At 38.1% G+C, this 20,505-nt stretch overlaps 1 protein-coding gene and 1 pseudogene across 4 annotated transcripts in view; both read right to left on the bottom strand.

The window, feature by feature from the left end:
• Positions 1-4,482: 4,482 nt before the first annotated feature.
• On the bottom strand, positions 4,483-7,488 carry LOC149829355 (pentatricopeptide repeat-containing protein At5g48910 pseudogene; annotated as a pseudogene). Its single transcript, XR_016434228.1, has one exon. The product of XR_016434228.1 is annotated as a pentatricopeptide repeat-containing protein At5g48910 pseudogene (transcript).
• Positions 7,489-8,994: 1,506 nt separating this feature from the next.
• LOC149829354 (uncharacterized) overlaps positions 8,995-20,505 on the bottom strand; it is a 43,776-nt gene continuing 32,265 nt past the window's right edge. For 2 of the 3 annotated variants that reach the window (XM_090018058.1, XM_090018059.1), the window contains exons 8-15: positions 15,054-15,830; positions 14,008-14,169; positions 12,126-12,294; positions 11,838-11,983; positions 11,007-11,279; positions 10,739-10,873; positions 10,465-10,658; positions 8,995-9,276 (exon numbers count right to left, since the gene is read on the bottom strand). In XM_090018058.1, the coding sequence (XP_089874184.1) occupies positions 9,210-9,276; positions 10,465-10,658; positions 10,739-10,873; positions 11,007-11,279; positions 11,838-11,983; positions 12,126-12,294; positions 14,008-14,169; positions 15,054-15,830 (1,923 nt within the window). In that variant the 3' untranslated portion in view covers positions 8,995-9,209. The remainder of the gene's footprint in view (positions 9,277-10,464; positions 10,659-10,738; positions 10,874-11,006; positions 11,280-11,837; positions 11,984-12,125; positions 12,295-14,007; positions 14,170-15,053; positions 15,831-20,505) is intronic. The other variant, XM_090018060.1, reaches the window with a different exon arrangement.

Here is a 20,505-nt window from a genome sequence, read left to right as displayed (position 1 = left end):
GGGTTAATGCTAAGTTAGAATTATGGAGACAGACATTGGAAGCTAGAGGTTTTAAGTTGAGTAAGAGTAAGACTGAATATATGGAATGTCGGTTTAGTAAGCAACGAAGTAGTGATGGGAGTGTAGTGAAGCTTGGTGAGCAAGATATACCGGTGAATGATTATTTCAAATATTTGGGATCCATCATTCAAAAGTATGGAGAAATTGATGGAGATGTAAATCATAGGATAAAGGTTGGGTGGATGAAATGGAAAAGTGCTACTGGAGTGATGTGCGATCGTAGAATGCCATTGCGGTTGAAGGGAAAGTTTTATAGGACGACTATTAGACCCGCTTTACTATATGGTACGGAATGTTGGGCTGCCAAGAGACATCATATTCAAAAAATGAGTGTAGCTGAGATGCGGATGCTTAGATGGATGTGTGGAAATACAATAAAAGATAAAATTCGGAACGAAGAGATACGTAAGAAGGTAGGTGTTGCACCCATTGAGAATAAGATGCGAGAGAATCGTTTATGGTGGTTTGGACATATTCGGCGAAGGCCTAATGATGCTCCAGTTAGAAGGTTGGAGAAATGGGAAAATATATTAGTTAAAAGAGGTAGGGGTAGGCCTAGGAAGACTTGGATGGAGATGATAGGAAAGGATATGAATGCTTTGAACCTCACCGAGGACATGGCGTTGGATAGAAATGATTGGAGGAAAAGGATTCATGTGGAAGACCCAAAATGAATTTCTTTTTTGGTTCATATCGCTGACCCCAATTGTTTTGGGATGAAGGCGTAATTGTTGTTTGTTGTTGTATGTTATATAAATAAAATACATATTATATATAGAAAATAATTGTACTGTATGACAAAAATAATATGTTTTAAAATGCCCTACCATTTACCAAATTTGCCAATTAGACAATTTTGCAGGTTATCACTTTTTTATGCTTTTATCCATCGCAACTATAGATTTCCAATTTTCATGGGTCACGATGCTAAAAGTAGATGGACCCACCAAACTCGTCAACAAAATCGCATATGAGGTTGCGATATTCCAAAAAAAATATGAAATTTCAAAACTTATAAAACTCGTGACGAGTATCGTAAGGTACGTTGCGAAAATCCTTTAAGTGTTGTAAAGTTCGTACCTTGCAAAATTATAAAAGAGTCGCATGAGGTATTGTGAAATTACGAAAAACTTGTAAAAGTTTGATATTGTGAAATTGTGATGAGTATTTCAAATTTTCTTTTTCTTGAAAATTTTTGTTCTATATAAATGATGTTTATTTTCTCAACCCCTTATTTGCATTCAGATGACTTATTTTTACAACCCTAGAGTTTTTGTGGTTTTCAACCCCTTATTTGCATTTGGATGCCTTATGCGAATATAATTTTGATAGGATGAATAAAAACTTGAATGTCATTTCGATGTAAAGTTCATTTATGGTTATATTTAAAAATTTGGTTGTAATTTTTCATGTAAGGCTAACAAAATGTGTAATTATTCTATTATGTTTGTGAATGAATTTTAGTTATAAATTTTAGTTTTATTTGTATATATTATTAAATTGTTAAGCGGATGAGTATGTTTTGTAATAGTAAAATTTAAAGAAAAATATTATATAAGTAGGAAATTCACATATTTTGAAAGAAATTTGCACATATACACGTGAATTTATATAAAAAAAATTTGCATGTATACGTGCAACCGTTTGTTTCACAAAATGAAGTCATTCATACATTGCATTCATTTCGTTCTTTCATAAAATTAAGTCGTTCATGTATTGTATTTATTTCATTCTTTCATAAACTGAAGTCACACATACATTGCATTCATTCTATTATTTTACAAAAATAAAGTTGTTCATACATTACATTCATTTTATTCATTTACAAAATGAAGTTGATTATACATTCATTCATTATATTCTTTTACAAAACAAAGTCAATCATATATTGTATTCATTTCATTTTTTTACAAAATAAATTCGCTTATACATTTCATACACTACATTCTTTCACAAAATGAAGTCCCACATACATTTTGCATTCATTTTACTCTTTCACAAAATAAAGTCGCCCATAAATTTTGCATTCATTTCATTATTTCATAAAATGAAATTGTTCATACATTGCATTCATTTTATTATTTTACAATAATGATGTTTTTCACTGCCTCTTTGATGGAAAGAAAGCAGAGTATGCAAAGAGGTACCTTCATCTCTTTGGTCTCAAGAATGCCAAATTGCAATGCATCTTTGATAGGTAAAAAATATAATATACCACCGTTGATTTTACAGTTTGTATTCTCTTAATTTTTTCTATCACACCTATACCATGTGATCGAACAAACGTTGATTATGAAATACGTTGACTCTATATCATCATCAGCCAACATATTTTTTTGACTATCACAGTTTATTAGAGTGCATGCCTTCTACATCATCATCCTTTATGTTCTCTATGGCGAGAATGCAGCACACACAAACAACTCATAGACATTTGGTTTCATATCTCACTCATACCATAAGATCTCATTGTCGATGATTATATCAAAAAAATTCATCGTTGATGAAGTGTTGCTAATCTTTTCATCATCGATGTTTTATCGAAAAAACTCACCATCGATGAAGTATTGTAGATCTTCTCACCATTAGTGTTTTTACCAAAAAAACTCATTGTTAATGAAGTGTTGCTCATGCTTTTACCGAGAAAACTCATCGTCAGTGAAGTATCACCCATGCTTTTACCAGAAAAACTCACCATCGATGAGCAGTCACCTATGCTTTTAGGGTTTACTACCCCCGATAAATCGTTGTCGATGAACTACCACTAATAAGGGATTTTTGCAAAGCCTGAATGTCATCGAAAGATCACCGAAATGATTGAAGATAAAAAAACCCCAAGGTTGCGAAAATAGGGCATCCATATACAAATAAGGGGTTGAGAAACAAAGCATCATTTATATAAAATGAAATTCGCAAGAAAAAGGAATTTCACAATACTCTTTTGAAATTTTGCAAGGTACAAACTTTCACAACACTTAAAGGATTTCCGCAATGTGTGTTACAATACTCATCACAATTTTCGCAAGTGTTTTAGAATTTCATAATCATTTTTGAAATATCGCAACCTTAAATGCGATTTTGTTGACGAATTTAGTGGGTCTATCTACTTTTAGAGTCGTGACCCACAAAAAATAAAAAATTCACACTTACTAAGGATAAAAGAAATAAAAAAAAGTGAAAACCTACATAAGTGTCCATTTGACAGATTTGGTAAATTGTGGGGCATTTTTTAAAATACGTCATTTTTGCAAGTATGACCGTTTTTCATATTATATGTGTTTTGTACTTGTATTTAACATATATTTTATATATTATCAAGCTTTAAAATATTTTTCTTTTAGAAGACAGACAGCTCGTTATCAGCTCGCAAAGCCAATAGGGGTGTAGCCTTAATAAGCCATACCCACTCAAATTGTTAAACAGCCCTAACGAACCTTTCTATTATGTGTGTGTGTGTGTGTGTGGGGGGGGGGGGGTTGGGTTGAGAGAAAGAGAGCGTCAGGGTGGGGAGAGGGCGGGGGGCACACGAGACCAGGGTGCACAATACCCACCCTGACCTCAATTGGCTGCGCCATGGGATTTTGACAATACCATTTTCAACTAATCGGATGCTGGCTAACGGATTGAAATTCGAATTCAGATGGTGAAAAGCTCATAACAGATCCAATTTTTATATGCAAATGGATTGGGATATCCATATGTAGCAAAAAATTAAAACCATATCGGGATCCAATTATAATCGAATATGGTTTTGGTTTAGCAAATGCAATTAAACTGAATCAAATCAGTTCGGATATTGGATAAAATTTAATTCATGAGCCAAGTCTATTAGTTCAAGGAGTTCAAGTTGAAGGACGTCAAGAGTTCGGATTCTCAGTGTTTTGAATCCCTTGCTGCAAGGCAAGTGTGCCTTTGATTACACCAGTCGGCTGACAAAGGGGAGGAAAACATCACTGTTAAACAAACAATAATAATGCAATATCAGCAAAGCTTATCATATACTTTGGGGGGGCGCACAGGATGGAGGGAGGAGCTGGTGCAATGTGATTGCACACTTTTAGTGTGCTGCTGCACCTTATCACCATCCATCTTTGACATACAGTCTGTCAGTTGTGAAGCCTAAGCAGTGATGGAGGGAAATCAGGTGCAGCAGCACACTAAAAGTGTGAAATTACATTGCACCTGATCCTCCCTCTATAGAATGTCACCGGAAATCTCGAATCCAGGAGTCCAGGAATTCTGGATCTTTTGGTGGCACCTTGCATGTGGCCGAATTGTCTAATGCAGACTGCTACATTAGAGACAGCGGGGCTGCAGATAGATAAGGCTGGTCGCAAAATCACATTGCACAGCGAATTGAAAATTGCATAGTGAATTGAAAATGACGCATACATGTAGAAAAAAGAAAATGTAGCATAAATCTAACAAAAGGAAATCAATTGAATGGTTTTAATATACAAGAGAAAAGAAAATAAGTACATAATCATTTCTCAGCCAAAAGTCATATATAACTTCTTCGACTGCAGATCAAGCAAAGCCAGCAAGAACAGATGCTAAGCAATGAATAGCAACTGCCTTGGCAAAACCATCAATGCAGCAAAGAATGATGTTAATGCTCTTCACAAACCTTCAGTGACAAATACTGTTCAAAATTGCCAGCAAAAATTAACATCCAACAAATGTTTTGGGTACTGCTTCAGCTTTTATATTCAATTCACATCGACCAATATTTGGTTTTGTAATTCACAATGTAGAAGTTACTACAATCTGCCCTCTCAAGAGGGTGCAGTAATTAAGAAAAGGTGCTGATGCAGAAAAAACATTAGCATGAGCCCCAACTCAAAAGGTCTTTTTTTTTTCATGGACAGGGAAGAACCGTCAGAATCAGAAACCTAGTCACACCGGCTAAGCCTGCATACTCACCGTCGTTGTTCGGACGGTGTAACCAGTGGCACACCCCTTGCCCCCAAGAAGTTGCCAAGCTTGGGCTGAGCAAGGGCTTATCCATTGCCCTCATTAATGCAAGGGGCTGATGCTCATGGGAATGGTAGACTGACCACCCGTCTAGTGGCCAAGGCCCCTTCCACTGCGTCAAAAGGTCTTTAAAAGGCGGATATACTAAGATGGAATTATCTCACCAATAGTCACCACATGAACAAGATCCATCATTGAAGTGATGGAAGCGGTTTCGATCTCTCACAATAATTTCTCGGGCTTCAACTTTGGAAATGAGCTTGATAGCAGAATGACAATCACTGCAGATGCGAAGGTTTTTTACTATACGGATTGGGGTTCCTGGTGCGCCATTGATTAGTGCAAAGGCAACTGCAAGCTTCTCGCTGTGACGATAAAGAGCAGTCTCCTTCACCTCTTCTTCCATATCACGCAATACCGCTCCCTTGTTTGGCTCATAACCAGCCTCCTTAAGCCGTTTGGTCAATTCATCCAGCAGCTGGGTAATCTTGTCCAACTGTGGATGGGAACTATCACCAGCAAGGAACTCATGAATGGAACCATCCATTTCAAAAACACTGCAACCAGGTTCCTTATCGAGCCCCTTCAATTTCATCAGCCTTCTCACACTAGCAACATCCTCCCACTTACTCCTGGCAGCATAAACATTTGAGAGGAGAACATAATTTGCAGCATTTTCTGGGTACATATGAAGGGTGGTCTTGACAGTTTTCTCTGCAAGCTCAACATTGCCATGAATACGGCAAGCACTGAGCAATGCAGACCACACAGCACCATCAGGAGCAATCGGCATGCTTTCCACAATTTGTAGTGCATCATGCAATCGACCAGCTCGGCCAAGAAGATCAACCAGACACGCATAGTGCTCAACTTTAGGCTGAATGCCATACTCTTTAGTCATAGAATCAAAAAGTGCAAAGCCTTCTTCTACCAAACCTGCATGACTACATGCACCTAACACACCAATGAAGGTGATTTCATCAGGAATAACCCCTTCATTTTTCATCTGATAGAAAAGTTCGAATGCATCTTTGCCTCTACCATGCATCGCCAAGCCTTCAATCATTACATCCCAAGAAACAACATCTCTTTGAGGCATCCAATTAAACAATCGAATAGCGTTTTTAATGTCACCGCATTTTGCATACATCTTTACCAGCGTAGCAGTGACATATTCATTCGATCCAAAACCATGTCTAAGGGAGTAAAGATGAAACCACATGCCTAAGCTCAAAGCCCCAAGCAAGGAACATGCAGAAACTGCTGTAACAATAGAAACAACATTTGGACACACACCTGCAAGCTGCATTCGGTGGAATATGTCCAAAACCTCATTAGCTCGACCTCCTTGAGAATATCCAGTCATCATCGCATTCCACGATACGATGTCCCGCTCACTCATCTCACCAAACAAAGACTCTGCCGAGTCAATATCCCCCAGCCTGACAAAACCAGTTATCAACACATTCCAAGATACCAAATCCCTCTCAGGAAATCCATCAAACAACATGCAGGCATTATGAATCTCACCAAATTTCACATACATATCAATCAAAGCATTCCTCACGAAGACATCAAAAACAAATCCCAGCTTAACAACATGACCATGAATCTGAGTTCCCTCCTTAAAACCCAAAAAAGAGCCGCATGCTTTTAGCAAAGCCGTAAATGTGAAATTGTCTGCCGGAATTTCTTCATCCAACATAAGACAATACAACAACACAGCACCGATTCGTCCTCCATTTTTAACTACAGCAATGGAATTTTCCCAATCAATTTTCGAATACCCAGCAATCATGGTGTTCCAAGAAACCAAACTTCGGTGGTGCATTCTATCAAACAGTTGGTGCGCATCGTCCAAACAACCACAGGAGCAGTACAATTGCAGCAAACCATTGTGGACGAAGAGATTTCTGGAGAGAGAGGCGTTTTTGGTGATGTAGGTATGTATCTGTTTGCCTTCCCCGAGTGCAGAGATGGAAGAACATGCCTTCAGAACCAGAGGAAATGTGTAACAATCGGGTTCGACTCCATTGTTGACCATCTGATTGTAGAGAAGCAAGGCATCTTCACAGATATTTCTCTCCACGTATCTTCTTATTGTGGTGTTCCAGAAATATGGGTCTTTCCAGCTGCAGAATGAAAGCGAAGAAGGAAGATGACGGGAGAGCTTGGGGTCGTTAGTTTCCGTTAATTTCCTCGTATCATGAAATGGTGACATTGGTTGAGAGAGAAGCGTCAACATTCTTCCATTGAGGATCTCTCTCTCGCTCTAGGTTGGAACTAAGTCTGGAGATGGAGTCCTGCCTTGAAGAAGAAGCTTGAACAGAAGCTAACGCGGTTAGAGCAAGGCCTAACCCTACCCAACCAAACCCAAGTGGTCTGATGCAGTGTCACCCAAACCTTGTTCTAGGGAAAATCTCTCGGTAATTAGGAAATTCGGTTTTTTCAGACAAAAATGAAGAATATGCCAGCTTATTGAAAAAAAAAAAATAAATAAATAAATATATATATATATATATAGGAACGTAAATAAAATATAAAACACAAATTATTACAAACTGCTTTTATGGTAGTAATAACATGTTAAAACCACATCTATAAAATAGGTGATAGGTTCAAAATCTTATTTATTGTTCTTTTTAAAGGCAAGATGAGGTTAGTCAGACCTCCACCAATTATTTTTCAACGTATCATTGGGGTTTGAACCTTCAACGTCCGACCACAAAGAGACGTGCACTGACAGCTCCTACCAATGACACGAAAACCCATCATACTGTTATTAACATGATAAAATACAATATTTTTAAAATAGGCGATATTGTGAAAATATCGTGCTTTTTGTAGTATATCAGCCTTTTTAGTGGCATATCAACTGAGCAGTGTTCGGTTCAGTCAAACCCAACCTATCAAAGGCTGGCCAGTCCAGGGCAGAGCGGCAGCTCAAAATTTTCACCCAACCCCGGCACTGACACCTAGGGCTGGGAAACAAGTTGAGCCGCTCATAACTTGGCTCATGTTTGGCTTGCAAAGAGCTCATTTAGGCTCGGCAAGCTGAATATGAACAATAGGTATTCAGCTTGACTCATATAAGCTCATTAGGTAGTAAGAAATATATTTTAGATATAATTGATATGCATTTTTTTGTAATCCTATTTCTTCCAGCTAAAAAACAATGTATTTTATCTATAAACAAGCTGACTTGAACTCAGCTTGTTTAACTCAGGCTGATTATGAGCATAAACTTTGCTCACCACAAGAATGAGCCGAGCTAACACTTCAAGCTCGTCTTATAAAGCTAGTTTACAAGCCCTACTGACTGGACACAATCACCCATAGGTTCCTTGCCTTTGTATAATAAGCGCAGATAACTTGATCACTAATTTCCTGCTGATCTCAACATCAATCCATTACACCAACAGATTGTCATTACAACTTGATTTGCCATTATGCACCACATCAACACAGAGTTAACGTGGAACCGAGAGAGGAAATGAGACTATTAGGAAAAGTTTGGTTACATTTTTATGCGATTCCAAATCACATTGCTTGAAATCACAAAGTGGGCAACGTCTTTGTGATTTCCGATCATGTCAAATGCAAGTAAAATATCCCCGATGCGAACTTTGAATCCCATGAAGGATTCCATCTCATGTTTGCTTGCACAAGAGAAATGCGGCAAATGAGAATCATTCTCACACGACTGAGAAAGAACGATTCCCATTTGGGGCCACAAAAAACACGAGATTCAGAAAAAATGTAGCTGCAGTTTGCCAATCCTACGAATCAGATGACTTAGGCATCTCCATTCCACGACCAAATGATCCTGAACCATGCCCAGATTATAGCTCCAGTCTACTTCAAATGATGGCCAGACCCCAGAAATGCATAAATTCCTTGGCACCATCTTTGGGAATGATACTGAGAAATCCTGCGCACGCAGAGCACCCCTAACAACAATTTCTCAGGAAGGACACTAACGTGAACTTTCTTAATGACAATTAATGATACACCTGTTCTGAGAAAGAGAGGCCATAATTCTAGTGGAATTTGGACAAGGAGATTTTCTTTCCAGCGGCCTCTGCTTGATTTCATGTGGAACATAGAGAAGACAACAAAGAGCATAATTTAACTTGCGAATAAGAACCGCATAAACGATGCTCTGCCTTTGGCATTCACACAACAAGCTCATCTTCAAGAAAACTGTACTCGAAGGTAAACTCGGTTTTGATTCTCTGGCACCTGCAATAAAGCCAGGAGATTAAGGTGAATCATTCAGACATATACAACAGTCTACAAAACACGAACGTGTTAAGTTTCTCTTTTCCTGGCACAATGATCTCAAAACTGCAGCACGAGAGACTTGAGATATGAACACTCAGGACTGTTCACTTTTATCCATGTTTAAAAACATATTTTAATATTTAAACTTTTTGGTTCAAGGTATGTTCTAAAGTAAATGAACTATGATAATCCAATTGTACAATCATTTTATTTAGCATTGCATGAACTAATGAGATATAAAAGCATCGACACCAAAGCTATGGTGAACATGAGTGCACACACTAACACATATGGATCAATCCAACTTTAAAACCATTATATTAGTGGTAGCAGCATTCAAATGAATGGAAGGCACATATGCTTGGATTTCAAGAGCAGAGTTACTTTTGCTTGTCGCGGAAGGTGCCCTATGCACCCCCCCCGGGAACTGAACCCGTGTAAAGGGGGCTCCAGCGTGTAAAATGGGGGCTGCTTTTTGCGAGGAAAACAGCTCCCATGTTTGTGTTGCATTGTGGGGCCTGCAGAAACGGCACGGGTGCCTATGCATTTATGCGGAACCACCACCCCCCCCCCCCCCCACCCCCACCCCCCCCTTTTCCATGACATGCAAACGTGCCCTTACCCCTTAGGTTCAATAATGAGTGGGGTGGGGCCCTGGGGGGGAAGGTCAAACATAGATTTCAAAAAGTAACAAAAAGGGTACCTATTGTAATTTTATTTTGGAAAAGGGAAAGTGACTTTTTTTAACCTTAAAAAGTGACTGTAGCTTTACATTTTATTTTGTAATTTCATTCTTTCCTCATTGTAGACACATGCATCATATGTGCCTAATCTGCGGATATAGTTAATCCAGAAAGCAGGTTAGACAATAAACATAAAGATCCAATAGAAAACAGCAGAAGAGACAAATCTCTACAGGTGAACACAAGTGAATGTCAGACAATCTTATATCCTGGTAGAAAGTGGTGCGGTCGAAGTAGAAACAGGCTACCTATGGTTGTGGTAATATGCACTCACCACATATCCAAAACATTCTTTTCTGAGCATCTTAACTCTAATAGACAAAAATGGACCCATGAGGAAAGAATGAAAATGAACTTATGCTCACCAAACAAGAACAATAGAGAGAAACTAAAAAAAACGCACCAGCCTTGATGTTGCTGATTCCCATAATCATCATTCGTTATGTGGAAATCAAAGTACACGTAGGTTCCCTGCTCATAATCATCGGTAGTAACTTTTGGCTCTTCATGCCGCTGAAACCATGTATTATACTTCTTATGATACCTCCAAGACTGCTTTTTCAATTCTCTTGCAGCCAAGTATTGCTGGAACGTATTCTGCAAATAAATAATTCATAAGAATAGAGATAAATATTGAAGGACTGAACTAGAATGCAAAGTAGAGCTTCAAAAGAGACCTGCTGGAAGTAAAACGCAAAGAACAAGGTGTCAGTGCCAAAGTTATCAGCAGCCACCCGCTCCCAGAAGGCAGGGTTGTCAATGATTGGGGCCTGCACTTGGGGATAGCTAGCTGGAGTCACCGCAGGATGCCTCTGTAATCACATAATGTTCTCAAGTCAGACCTCATGATTGAATTAGCAATTGGGTGGTGTTCTATCAAACAGAAGTATGTTCTCTGTAAGATCCTTGTAGAAGAAAAGAACATGAATACAAAAGCCTCCATACTGGGATATAGTTTTTAGGACGTTCTGAATCTTTGGCTTGAGGAAGTTTGAAATATGCATACTCCAACATCTGCAGATTATGTATCTGATCGTATCCTGGATTCGTGCTTGTTCCGCTGAGATTGTCACCAATAGCACCTAGATCAGAAGCGCTTCTTCTACCAATCACACCAAGACCGGCTGAGGATTGGGGAGAAGGTAGAGGCTGCCCTAGAGAGAAATCACTGTCCCTTTGTAATTGATTGGCTTCAGATAAGGAACCAGACCCTCCAATCTGCAATAAAAACTGCAGTCATTATATATAGAAATCAAGGAAAAAAATACAACCATATCAGCATAGCACATATGGACTTACGTTAATGCAATTCTTAACGAATATATGCTAACTGAATCACAATTTAGGATATATGTGATTAGCTGGGATTATATCTTTTAATAATCATCTAGAAAAGACAGGCCAAGGGCACGCATGTGAACATTCACAAGCAATAAACAGGCCTTATCTGAAGTGTTTCATGCACCAGAGCTAAATTGACAGAGTGAAATAACCTAGATCTATGGGGAGAGCATAAATATCAAGAAACATCAAATTCGAGAAAATTCAAGACAACAAAAAAACAACACAACCACCATAGCTTGAACTCTTTTTTGCTGCTGAAACAGTCAATGCATAAGTTACCATAATCTTGGACAAATAGAAAGTTCCTTACTGCTATTCAGTAATTTCAGAGAATAAGTGACATCTATGGTAGGTAGCAATATGCCAATTAAACAGATCCAAGAACAAACAGATAGAGAACCATATTTTTAAAGTGAAAGTTTTGAAACATACAGGTAGCTCATTTGGGTATGGAGATTTCAAATCCTCCTCGCTTACGAGGTTTTTGTTCTGTCCTGCATTGGCCACAAGCTCTGCATTTGAATCATCGGTTGGCCTATGCTGCTGCTGAATGTCTTCCAATTTCCCAGATGTAGACTCTGTAGAGCAGTAAAAGCATATCATTCTCCCAGGACCATCTTGAACCAGATAAAGCTATTTTTATACAAATGATTTGAAGGAAAAAACCATGATGGTAAACACAAAAACCTGACTATAAAAACATGAGGAAAACCATGTGACCTGCATCTTTTGGGATAGATGACACTAAGACATGCTGAGGTGATGCCGGCGGCAAAGCATTTTGTGGCTGTTGTTGTACAGACGTCATAGAAGATAGACCCTGAGACTGAAGGCCAAGTCCAAGTGCAAGTCCAGGTTGGGATGAGAGAGCAGAACTCTGCGCATTCAACTGTAGTCACACACAAAAGCTTCCACTTAGGAACACGTGACACCAAATTCACACAAACCAAAAGGATGGTGAAGAATATGCAAGTCCACTTTCCAAATATAAAGACAGATTCCTTTCAGATAGAAAACAGGGCACAGGGAAAACAAAAGTCTAAGGCCATCAATGAGTGGAGCATCTCTAGAAAAGCTGAGCCAGAAGCTTGGTTGTCAAAGGCGGCACCTAGGCGACCTAAGCACAGCCCCACCGCCTGGGCTTTTAGGTTTGGACGGTGGGGCCCCTTTATAACGCCTAGACTTTAAGCTTATTTTTGCCCAATTTTTTTAAACTTGGTCGACCACTTGGTCAACTGTGCCAAAGGGTATGTATAAAAATCCCCCCATCTCTCTCTCTCTCTCTCTCTCTCTCAGTTTGCTGTTTACATCACTCTCTCGGTTTTCTTCTTCTCTCCCCCCTTTTTTCCTTCTCTTTTCTTTTTTCCCTTTTTTCTTCTTCCTGTTTTTCCTTCCTTTTTCCTTTTTTTCTTCCTATTTATTGTTCTTTTATTCTTTTTCTATAGTTTATGTTTTTCAGTTATATTATATATATTCTCTGTGTGTGTGTGTGTGTGTGTATAATTCATATATAATCTGTTTTTATATTTTTGAGTTTTATATATAACCTGTTTTCTTAGCAGTCTGTTTACATATTTTGTGTATTTTTTAAATTCTTTTAATTGGGGTACCAACTAGTCCACCTAGTCCCACCTAGTCTTTTTAGGGGCTCACCACCAAGGCACTGCCTACTGCTTTTGACAACTAAGGCCGCAAGAAAAGAAAGCATGCCTAACTGATAAAGAGTGGTGGCAGTTCAAACTTCATATAAGATGTCACAATTAGGGCTGGACAATGGACAGGCCAGGCCAGACCGGCCCATTAAGTGGAGGGGATTGACCGGGCGGTTGACGGGCCGGGCATGGTCAAGCCCAACCCATTGACCAACCAGGACTGGCCTAGGCCCGGTTCAGGTCGGACCTGAGTCTAATACAAAACCCACGGCCGTCTGTTAGGCCCATGAGCCTAATTCTGATCGGGTCGGGACAGGTTGTAAGTTATTGTATATTGAATATTCACATTTCTCATTTGTTCCCTTGAATTCATAGGTTCTTTTAGCAAAATTTTAAAAAATGCAAAAGAATAAATGGGATCCATTTTTTGAATCACATACTTGACTCTCTCTCTCTCTCTCTCTCTCTCTCTCTATATATATATATATATATATATATATATATATATATATATATATATATATATATATATATATAAAGCCCACTGGTAGCCCATTAGCCAGCAGGCTGGCCCAACCCGTCCAGTGATTTTGTCGGTCAGATCTTTCGAAAACTAAGCTCAAGCCTGACCCATTCGGGCCACACAGCCTGTTGTCCTGCCCTAGTCACAATGTCCATAATGAACTACCCTTAAAAGGCCAACTATAAGACTAAAAAAGAGGGAAAGCAAAAATAATTGTAATAATAGAACATTAAAACGTGATGACATCCACAACAAATAAGATAATAAACCATGCTACCACAAGCTAATGATCCATCAAGACATGACAGTCTATTTGTGGTGTTTGGGAGGTGGGGGGTGGGGATGGTGAATGTGGAAAAACAAATTGAAAACATGAAGATATTACTCACTCATATAAATTGACATTTTATTTGAGATAAAGAATTACTTGCTGCAGAAGAGAACTCTGTTGTTGGGTTGGAAACTGCTTGTGATTGACTCCAGAAATATGAGACACCCCAAGAGGGTTGTTATGCCCTTGTTGTACTTGTTGAAGACGCAACAAGAATTTTTCCCTTTGATCAGGTGTGATTTCAGTTCTTCCTCGAAACTACAAGGATATAGAGTTATTCCTAAGAAAGAAGTGATTTAAAATGAAACATAGAATAAACTTTTCTTTATACTTATGGTCTGCAACCATTCCAATTTCAAGGAACATGTGGATCAAAAGAGAAATAAAATAAACAAATATCCGAAGGCAGTGCCAATTCTTACACAGTCCAAATAAACAAAATCCCCCTTTGAGTAGAATGGAGCAAAATTAAGAAGAAAAAAAAAAAACGAAAGATGATAACCTGCTTCCAACATCAGGCAACACTGGTTTTTATTTAAAGCATAGCTTTGGTTTTATTTTAATTCTTACTCACCGTTAGTCCCAAGGTCATTTAATTTCTTTAGCCTTTACTTCATCAGATCCACCAATAGCAAACACAGATGATTAGCACATTTTTTGAAATGAAAGCAAAAAAAGTGTTCTCTTGGAAAAAATAATTAAAAATATAAGAATTGTTCTTTTACTTAAAAGGAAAAATCCAATATAGGTCCAATTATATGGAATCTCAGGTTTGAATCCCATTCAATATAGAATGCCTGAAGACATTTGCACCTTAAGGGAAAAGAGAAGACATTATTATGCAACGATAACTTGAATCAGTACATAATACAACAGCTCCGCTCATTTAGTGCCTGATCACCTGATCAACAGTTATATTTCTTAGGCTTAATTTTTTCTTAATTGTTTACTGTTCATTGGTGGTAGGTATAGAACAAGAGAAATAATGTGCAAATGGAAACGGAAAGAGAAAAAACCTTGTCCAGATCTTGCTATTACGTAAAAGTTACATACTAAGTGACAAGATCATTGGTATCTACCAAATGAAGGATAAAACAAATACTATGACGTGGCATATGTGAAGGGAAAGAGTGTACATGTACCATTTCATTCTGACCCTGAAATGCATTTGCACTGTGAGGTCTCCACTGCACCCCTGTAACTACTGCAGGATTGAAAACTCTTCCACCAACACTACCAGTTTCAGCATTACTCAATTCTGTGGAAGCTGATCCATCACCAGTCTTAGATGCCTGCTGCAAAAGAACTCGAGTAGCTAAAGGGGACACAAGTGATGATGTCACACCATCTCCAATTCTTTCATCAGTAACCAAAAGGTTTCTCTTTGTTAAATCAGAAACTGCAGGAACTGCACCAAGAGATCCACTACCAGGAATTACACTGCCAGAAGTTAAAGGAATACTAATTGATGTTTGGCCAGACGTAATGCCAGCAGCCGATCCTCTGCCAACACCCCTACCTAGTCCAACCTCAGTGAGGGATGGAGATGATCTACGACCAGGGGAACTAGCACTATCATCCTCTTTTGCAGAGGAAGAGAGACTTGCAGGTGAAGGTGGAGTGGTGGCGGTTGGGGCTTCCAATACACTTCGCATGGATCCTGCACTAGAAAGTATCCCTGAAGTGGATGAACCACACATTGCACGAGGAAGAACATTACCTCCTCCATTTACAGTTGTGTTAACCCCAGCTGTCATACCAGATCCAGGAACAGTTGCTGAAACTGAAGTCCCCATGGTACCACTTTTGTTAGAGGATGGGGTTCTTGGAGCAGTATCTGAATTACTATCTTGAGAAGCTGTTTCATCTGCTTGGTCCTGAATGATGATGCCCTGTTGATTACTAGAAGCTAATGATGCCTGAAAAGAGGAAGAAAAATAAAGAACAACCATTCCCTTAATAAATAACATCATGCAACATGAATAAAGCATCCAAAACAGTAAAAAGACTTGCAACTTTCAGATCATCATGCACTTATAAAAAAGGAGAAATACAATACTACACATCTAAAGACCAATTTGGTGAACTTTTAGTATTATTTATGGGAGAAAGTATCTTAAAGCAATAATTTCATGATGACAGCTTTCAACAGAATCCTTTCTCAAGATATAGAAACCAACTAGGAAGTCGATTTTCTCGTTACAAAATAAGGCTGTGAATTTTCTGGACTCTGTTTTTGGGCCAAATACTTACAGGCACATGAGTTACTGAAGTTTTCAAGCCCAAAGCAGTAGTACCGACAGAAGCAGTCTGGAGAAGCCAGGCAGTTTTAAGAGCGATTACCAATTAGCAATGAATAAAAGCCTGTGGAGAAGCTGGACAGTTCTAGTAGTGATTGCCAATTGCTACATAAATTCACCAAGCTAAGCAACAGAACAATGAGAACATAAGCTATGCAGGGATTCCCAACCAAGTTGGTGCATTTTCTGGCCGAAGTGTTAATTAATGGTAACTTTTGACAATGACAATTCAGCGTATCACAATGTGAAAAAGTAAAAGTGCTTCAATTTGTTTAAAGAAACAGAAAAATAGCAAAATTTCACCAAAATAAATGCAAAACTCAATTAACAAGTATAAAATTTTGGTCCACCGGGACAATGAGCCAACTAAAAACTTGGAAATGACATTATCATCAATACATTACTCCACTGTTCTATATGTAATGAAGTATGCGGAAATACAAAACAAGAGCCTTCAAGGGCTTATAAAATCATAAACACAAAGTGCACATGCACAAGTCCACTAAGGGACAATACAATGGCCAACAATGGCAACAAGAGAACAAGAATAAAAAAATAATGTCTTCATTGCTAAAATGCTTAAGCACAAGCATGAAAAATACAAAGGGAATCATCCCCCATTTATATACAAAGAGGACCCAGGAAGGGCCATTAGGAGTGCTCCCAATGACTCGTTTGGATAAGGGCATTACAAACACTGTAATGCCCTTGACAAAAAGAAGAAAATAAAAAGGGTGAAAAACCCTAAAGTGTCCCTAATGAACACAACTAATTATAATAGAATAAAAAAAACCAAAATACCCCTAATGGGTATTTTTTATTATAACACATACAAATAGGGTAATTTATATACACACACACACTTACATAACAATCCATTTTAACACCCCTCCTCTTATGGTGTAAACACTGAAAGTTTGTTGAGAAGAAACAAAAAACAAGGTGCAGGAAGAGCTTTGGTGAAAAAATCAGCAAGCTGGGTACTCCGAGGTGGCATATAAAAACTCAATAGTTCCTCTTAAGTAATCATCTCGAACATAATGGCAGTCCAACTCAATATGTTTGGTACGCTCGTGGAAGGTGTGGTTGTTGGTGATATAAATAGCACTTTTATTGTCGCAACGTATGAAAGATTGGATACGATTACCCCATATCTTTAAGAAGGTTCCTTAGATACACAAGTTTCATAGTTGTCATGGCCATAACTCTATATTTTGCTCCAATGGATGATAATGAGACTTTCTGTTGCGTCTTGTATCTCCAAGAAATGAAAGAATCACCTAGAAAATAACAAAAACCAGTAGTTGAAACCTTATCATTTGAGTTTCCACCCCAACAACATCAGTATAGGAAATTAAATTTAAAGACGAGGATGAGGAGAGAAAAAATCCTTTAATTATTGTATTCTTTATATATCTAACAATCTTCAAGACTTCACTCATGTGCTCAGTGGCGATAGTATAATAAAACTGACTTGCTGAGTAGACGACATGACCTATATCAGGTCTAGTGATAGACATGTAAGTGAAAGATCCAATTAGTTGTCTATAAAGTGTGAGATCCTCCAATAGAGTCTCAGCTTTCAATCTCAGTTTTGCATTGACCACCTTAGGAGTCTCCACCTTCTTGTCATCTAAAATCTCAGACTTAATACAAATGTCAGCAACAAATTTTATTTGAGATAGGATATATCTTCTGGGAGAATATGTTACTTTAATATCTAAAAAATATCTTAAGAAACCCAAGTCAGACATTTCAAATTTTTCTTTAAAACATTTTTAATATCACTAACTCCTTGTTTGTCATTTTCCGCTATGATATTATCATCCAATATAAAGTATAAAAATAACATTAGTACTTGTATTTTTAACAAAGAGAGATGTGTCAGTATAATATTAACAAAATCCCAAATGAGTCATGACAATGCTAAATCTATCATATCAACCTTGGGAGCCTGTTTAAGACCGTACAAGGTCTTTTTAAGTTTAAGAGTTTTTCCCTTTTCGATATCAAACCCCGATGGAGGATCCATATAAACTTTATTTAATTCTCTATTGAGAAAGACATTTTTTACATCTAGTTGATATATAGTCTATTTTTTAGTAGAGAGTTATGTCAGTATAATATAAATGAAATCCCAAATGAGTAATGACAATGCCAAATCTATCGTATCAACCCTTGGAGCCTATTTAAGACAATACAAGGACATTTTAAGTCTAAGAGTTTTTCCCTTTTCGATATCAAACCCCGACGGAGGATCCATATAAATTTTATTTAATTCTCTATTGAGAAAGACATTTTTTACATCTAGTTGATATATAGTCTATTTTTTAGTAGAGGCAGCCGCTATAAGGGTCCTAACACTAGCCGTACTAATTACAAGTGTAAAGGTTTCCTCATAATCAATTTTGTATTCTTAAGAATATCCTTTGGCTACTAACCTAGCTTTATATCTTTCTAAGGTTCCATCACTCTTGGTTTTGACTTTGAAAACCCATCTACACCAAATGGTTTTCTTTGCTAATGGTAATGTAAGTACTTCCCAAGCTTTTCCATTCCTAAGAGCATCTAGTTCCATATTCATGGTTTCAATCCAATGAGGAGATTTTTTGGCTAGGAATCACTATTAGCCTGTCACACGGATTCGGCCAGACAGGTGCCGCACCCGCGTCGACGCAATGCGAGTGCCGGTGCTGCACCCGACGCGGTCAACCCAACCCTGGGTGCAGTCAACACACCCAGGGTCATTTTGGTCCATTTTTGGAATTTTTTTTTATTTTGCCCTATGAAAAGGCTGCGGAATTTTAAAAAAAATGGGAACCCGCGTCGGGGGGAACCCCCGGACCCCCCCTTCTCTCTCTCTCTCTATATATATATATATATATATATGTATATTGGCCGCACCCATGTGACATAGCTATTAGGCAAGTTCCATAGTTTGGAGACAAACCTATTCAGTGGAATAGATACTCGGATAGAACTTCTAAGTGAGGTTTCTTATATAGGAGAATCATGGGAGAATTTTTCTAGTGCAATAGGTGGATTTTTTTTCTCATGCCGAGTATGCACCACTTGTATATTTTTAGTACAATTATCAATGTCATCACCACTTGGTGATGACTCATCATTAACATCATTAGAATATTCATGATCACTACCATCTATGGCTTTATCATTATTATTCAGAGAATCATCATAAGTATACTCATCTTCTCTTGGATAGAGATCAAACAAAAAAGTATAGTCTACTTCTTTTTTATCATCTTTATCAAATCCATTTTCATTCCTTAAGAAAGTGACATCCTTAGTATTAGAATATATTAGAATGTGGGCTGGATATGGATCCATTCAATAAAGGACCCATATTCGTTCCAGGTTTTGTATTTTAATGTAATATAAGTTACTAATACAGGGGCACTTTTGTCCATGTACACATTATTGTAACCCTATTAATGTTAATAGAGTATTAACGCAGCCTGTGTGAGAAAACAGAGCTGCCGATTCCCAACAATAGCAAATCTCTCTCTCTCTCTCTCTCTCTCTCACACACACACACACACACGTCTTTGATTTATGCAGCAAATCTGACATGGTATCAGAGCAGCGGCAGGTCTGGGCATAACACGCTTCCACCTCCTTCAGCCAACTGAGTCATAACACGCCTCCATCTTCTTCGGCCAGCCGAGTCCTTCTCTTTTAGATTCTTCCTTTTTAGCCGAGTCCTTCAGCCAAGTCATCTTCATCCTCTTCAGCCGAAACAAGTCAAGTTTCAGATTCTTCAGCCAAGTCGAGCCTTACATCATCTTCTTCAACAGATCGTCTTTGGTTTTCTCTATTCTTTATTCTTTCTTTCTTTTATTCCCACTTTTATTTTTTGTTTCACGACAAATCTGGGTTCCTTTCAGATCTGATTTCTTTTATTCCTGCTTTTAATCTACTTCTTATTACCATTTATTCTTTTTCTTTAAGGACAGATCTGACGTGCTGCCTCTGATCACGTCAGATCTGGTGTCTCTTTCTGTTCAAAGAACAGGTCTGATCTGACGTGCTGTCTTCTGTCTAAAGAACAGATCACGTCAGATCTGGGGCTGTTTACTGTTATCTCTAGTTTCTGTCTCTCTTTCTAGTTTCTGTCGTGATATTGATCTGCCTGTGATATTGATTAGTCTGTGATATTCTCATTTATTTTCCTGTGATACATATAAATATTCTTTTGTTTCCTATTGATACATTTAAAATCTATTCTTTTGATCCCTTATTCATCTTCTGTCAATCTTCCATACACTTAAAAAGG

This window comes from Nuphar pumila, chromosome 9, assembly GCF_984573655.1.
Source record: "Nuphar pumila chromosome 9, dmNupPumi1.hap1.1, whole genome shotgun sequence".
In the NCBI taxonomy this organism is placed as follows: Eukaryota; Viridiplantae; Streptophyta; class Magnoliopsida; order Nymphaeales; family Nymphaeaceae; genus Nuphar; species Nuphar pumila.
This window is presented reverse-complemented; position numbering and strand designations above follow the sequence as displayed.